Source organism: Sinocyclocheilus anshuiensis, unplaced genomic scaffold (assembly GCF_001515605.1).
Source record: "Sinocyclocheilus anshuiensis isolate Anshui unplaced genomic scaffold, SAMN03320099.WGS_v1.1 scaffold253, whole genome shotgun sequence".
Taxonomy (NCBI): domain Eukaryota; kingdom Metazoa; phylum Chordata; class Actinopteri; order Cypriniformes; family Cyprinidae; genus Sinocyclocheilus; species Sinocyclocheilus anshuiensis.
The window spans coordinates 58,406-63,462 of NW_015537969.1; the positions used below are offsets into that span (position 1 = coordinate 58,406).

The 5,057-nt window shown below is 39.7% G+C and overlaps 1 protein-coding gene across 1 annotated transcript in view; it reads left to right on the forward strand.

Moving 5' to 3' along the window:
* The window catches only part of LOC107669346 (cysteine and histidine-rich protein 1-like), a 20,433-nt gene extending 15,390 nt beyond the window's left edge, over nucleotides 1-5,043 (forward strand). Inside the window, exons 3-5 of the mRNA XM_016461520.1 lie at nucleotides 3,104-3,315; nucleotides 3,512-3,774; nucleotides 3,879-5,043. Of these exons, the coding sequence (XP_016317006.1) occupies nucleotides 3,104-3,315; nucleotides 3,512-3,774; nucleotides 3,879-4,013 (610 nt within the window). The 3' untranslated portion in view covers nucleotides 4,014-5,043. The remainder of the gene's footprint in view (nucleotides 1-3,103; nucleotides 3,316-3,511; nucleotides 3,775-3,878) is intronic.
* The last annotated feature ends 14 nt before the right edge of the window (nucleotides 5,044-5,057 follow it).

A 5,057-nucleotide genomic window follows, 5' to 3' on the forward strand; every position in this document is an offset into this window, starting at 1 on the left:
TAAGTCAGATAGAAAAATAAACTGTATAGAGGGACATTTTGCTAAATATATGCACCATATAACATATTATTCATTATAAATTTTACTGTTCTTCAATGTTTAATTTATGTTTGAATAAATCCATCAAGATTTTATGACAGCCACCATTATGTTTATATTTATAAAAAGTACAAATTCAAGTAGAAATATTATTATGTAATTGTAACTTTATTATTTAAAAAACTTCATTAAGTGAAATTTTAACAAATCAGTTAATTTTAACCTTCAATATTATCCCTCTATGGGATATCGTCATTTATAAATGACACTAAGAAAATTGCATTTAAAGTACAATATTAATGTTCAACCAACAAAATTTTGTTTTAGTGATGTCAAATGACATCCCCTTCAACCAGTAAAATTAAAATTTATTAGCCATGTGCTTCACATTTTTGGTAAATAAGTAGTAAAGGAAACATTAGCACATGTTAGGTCACATGCTTTCAAGGCTCCATAGTGAGCTCATTTTAGATTATAAAATACATATAAATTCAAGTTATAAAAAATATAATTGCACATCCAAATGTGTTTTCTAAGGTTTTTTGTTATTTTTAATGCACTTTTATAAAAACAACAACTCAGAGACCAACAAATCTGAGCGTCATGCATAACTGACAAAGTCCTATTATGTGATGCATATTTTGTGTAGCTGGCACTATTGACCAGCATTGGCGGGCAATATAATAGCCTTTATGCATGTGTTTTAGGTTCATTTTTGTAAGATTTTTGGAAGATGGAGCGACAAATCTGTACTTATTTCAGAAATATTGATGATAGTGATATGAGTGCATCAGAAAATCAGGTTGTAGTAATAAAACAAGTTGTTGAGGACCAAGGAGGATAGAAGCAATGAGGGTGAGGGCAGTGATGAAGAATAGGTTGTTGTGGAAGTCAGGCATTTGGGTACATTATTGTATGCCAGTTTGAAAGATGTGATCCATCCATACAACAACCAGAGGTCAGGAAAGATGCCAGTGTCTATTGGCATTACTATAGACAGCAATGCTCCAATGATGACTGCGCAAGTCAACATCTAACTGTGTGGGTTGTGTGGGGTACCCTGAAAAAGAAGAGTCTTGTTGACTTTCACTGGCAGTGAAATCGCATCCGAATTTGTGTCAAGTTTTAGACATTTTCACACGCGAGTTCCAAATCAAATATAGCAGCACAAGAAAAAAAAGTTAACGTTCATAAAGATTTTTAATGTTTTTTGAAACTAAGACCTTTTCACTTCTTTTCAGATAGTGAAAAAGCATTTGATTGTGTGTGAAGTTTCAGACAATTTGCCAAAAATAATTTACCCTAATAGGACAAAGTCAGTTATAAATGACGGATCCTTAAAAAAAAGGTAAAACGACTTAAAGACAGTCAAGTCATGTAGTCTGAACAGCACAGCGATCTGCCGACGTTTAAAGTCGTGTAGTGTGAACTTAGCCATATTTAGCATGCTAGATATTTGTTTGCCGTCGGAGACGCGTCAGCGAGCCTCTTTGATGCATCCTTGAGTTATTCACACGTAAAGATTGCCGAGCGCCCGATCACCCCTGATTTCCCCCAGATCACAGCCGGACCTGTCGGCAAGCTCGTTAATGTGCAAATCGGGCTTAAAATCCTGTAGTGTGAACTAGGCATAACATGTGCTTTCTGCGCCTGCGTGAGAGGAATTAGCTGTCCATATCAGCAGCTTTTAATACTATATGTTTGTCATTCAAAAGGAGAAACTGAAACAAAGATATACGAGATAAATGCAGATATATGAAACGTAAACAAAGCAGCACTTGCTTACCATTTTGAATATCAGTTGTTGATAACTTTATTCATGTTAAGCGGCTCATGTTGTTATTATAATATTAACATATTGGAATGCTTGTAACATTAGAACAGTCTTCTGTTTTTGCCGCCCTCATTTACTTAGCCTACTCGTTTTCATCACTTTCGCTTTAATTCTCTGGCACTGACTCGTTCGCGAAACAAGGCATCCAATCAGAGTTCTCTTTCCCTGACTGTCCCGACGCCGATTCAAACTCCCGCCGACGTGTGGAACACACCAAACAAACTAGCACGACAGAGTCGACGGCCGACCGTCGGTGTGGTGTGTCCCGGCGTTACGCCGGTGCACTGCCATTGCAGCTTACCTATGATGAGTTCACAGCTGAGCGTGGGCATTTCAATCGCTGGATGCGTCAGTGTCACATTTGCAGGCCATAGCCTACTACTTGAATTCCTGATTGGTTGACAGCAAATTTCAAATATTACATGGAACGATAAAATAACGTTATTAACCGGTTAATTAATGGCCATTTTTCGATTCTGTTCGGAACTATACATTTTTATTTAGTTTCTGTTCCTGTCAAAATTTCGTTTGTTTTCGTTCTTTGAACCGGTTCAGAGCCCTGATTTATAAAACATTTATAATTATATAATATACAAATATTTAAGTCGAGTCAATTTTATTTGTATAGTGCTTTTCACAATACACATTTACAGAAAATCGTGATGTTATGTTTGTAATATTTTGATATTTTCATGCCTTAGGGCTCATTTTACACCAAGGACAATAACTATAACGATAAAGATATAGTTTTAAAAAACATTTTAATTGTAAAAGAATAAATCCACACCACAACTACAATGATAATATTGTTGGAAGCCAATCAGAATCCATCCTGCTTGAAAAAGCTCAAGCAGTGGCAAATAACTGCTAACTCACACAACTGTAGCGAACTTATAATAAACAGAACTTTAATGTGAGTTGGTGTGGACACTGATATAGTTATTGTTCTTGGTGTGGATGGGCCTTTATAGTCACATTTAGCAGATTAGAGCTGGGTGTTAATATATTTTACATTTTGCAATGATGTAAACAATCAAGTATTTGAGATATGATAATATAGTACATATCACTGTATGTGAGTGTACTATATGGATGTGTGTAGTTGGATAAGTTTATGAGTGATAATATAGTTTTCACAAATGATTTACTTGATTCAATGCTTATTCATTTTATACTTTATATTTAGAGATGATGGTTGGTCATTTCTTTAATTATTTCTATTGGAAATAGAGTGACGCAGTGCAAGTACAAGCGGATTGGCTGCCCGTGGCAGGGGCCGTTCCATGAGCTCAGCGCTCATGAGGCAGAGTGTTCCCACCCATCTAAAACCGGCATGGAGCTGATGGGCATCCTGGACGAGATGGACCAGAGCCATCGCAGAGAGCTACAGCTCTACAACAGCATCTTCAGCCTGCTGTGCTTTGAGAAGATCGGTTTTACAGGTACATAAAAACCTTAAAGGAAATAGTTCACCCAAAAATGAAAATTTGCTGAAAATGCACTCACCCTCAGGCCATCCAAGGACATGCTTCTAGAACTTGAATATTATTCAGCTACAGGAAAATTGCTTGATTTAAAGCACAGAAATCTGGGCTGAAGTAAGCTAATAACCTGTAAACTTATTCGTCTTTGCTCCAGAGGTGCAGTTCCGGCCGTACCGCACGGACGACTTCATCACGCGACTGTACTATGAGACGCCGCGCTTCACAGTGCTAAACCAGACCTGGGTGCTGAAGGCACGGATCAACGACTCAGAGCGCAACCCCAACCTGTCCTGCAAACGCACGCTCTCCTTCCAGCTCATCCTGAAGAGCAAAGTGAACTCTGCACTGGAGTGCTCCTTCCTGCTCCTGAAGGGCCCGTACGATGATGTGAAAATCAAACCCGTCATCCAGCACCACGTCTTCTCCAACGACGCCAACGAAACCGAGTACGCCCACTGGAGTGCTCTTTCCTGCTCCTGAAGGGCCCATACGATGATGTGAAAATCAAACCTGTCATCCAGCACCACGTCTTCTCCAACGACACCAATGAAACCGAGTACGCCCTGCTTCCCATCAACGACAGCGTGGAGTGCAACAAGCTGCTGGCTGCCAAAAACATCAACCTCCGCCTCTTCATCTTTCAGATCCAGAAATAGAGGCACGAGACGATGGGGATGGAAGAAACGGATCAGACGACAGTAGGAGGAAGAGGGGATGGTGTGAACAAAGAAGCAGCAAAGAGGGGAGACGAGCACCACTGAACCACAGATACCTCTACGGGAGCAAAATAAGGATGAATACGACCCATCAGTACTGCAGTAGATCGTTTGTTTGTGTGTGAGTGTGTGTTGTTGCTGGTTAGCTTTCAGACCCTCTACGGCCAAAAAAAAGTCAAGTCTCACCAACACCCTGCTGATGTCTCATTGGCAGAGCGGGACAAGCCTGAATGAACAACACCAAGAGTCTGGGACTGTATTTGTGTGTTTTTTGGGCCTGTTTGTATGGATGTCAGTCAGTAAAGACCAACAAGATAAATGATATAAGGATCAAGGCTGAGCGAGTGCTAGAGATAGAGACCGGTGTAGTGCAACCAATCATTCAGGCAGTGTTCAACTCTGCATTTGTGTGTTTTCACGCAGTTTTCAGACCTTCCTCTCAAGGCTTTCCCACACAGACGCTGCGGCGCAGCGGCCGCAACTGCTTTGTGTATTTTTGTATGTGAAGGTAGCCATTTTCATTGAAGCGCTGCAGTACAGTTAAGCTGAACAAAATGGCTGCCGAACCCACAACCCGAAAAATGCGATTTGCATGTTTTTAGTTTTTCAGTGTGCTCTCTGGAACGCACAGTTTTAGTTGTGTAGCATCATAGCCTTGTAATCTAACTTAAGTTTGACCTTAACACATTTATTTAAGAACCTGTGAATCTTGCCTTTCCCCCCCTCCAGTGAATGGTTTTCCTTATTATCTTGTCCTGTTTAACCCCCCTGGTTTGTGAACACAGGTACATTTCTCACTTCATGATGTCATCGGGTTATAGATATTTATATTTATTGCTTTTATTTAACCTGGATTAATTAATGAGGTAACAGACATTTCTAACTCACTCACTCACTGCAAGACTGGAAAGATCTGATTTTGAGCCATTGTTACAGACTTCTTCCACCCTCATCCACACACACACACACACACACACACACACA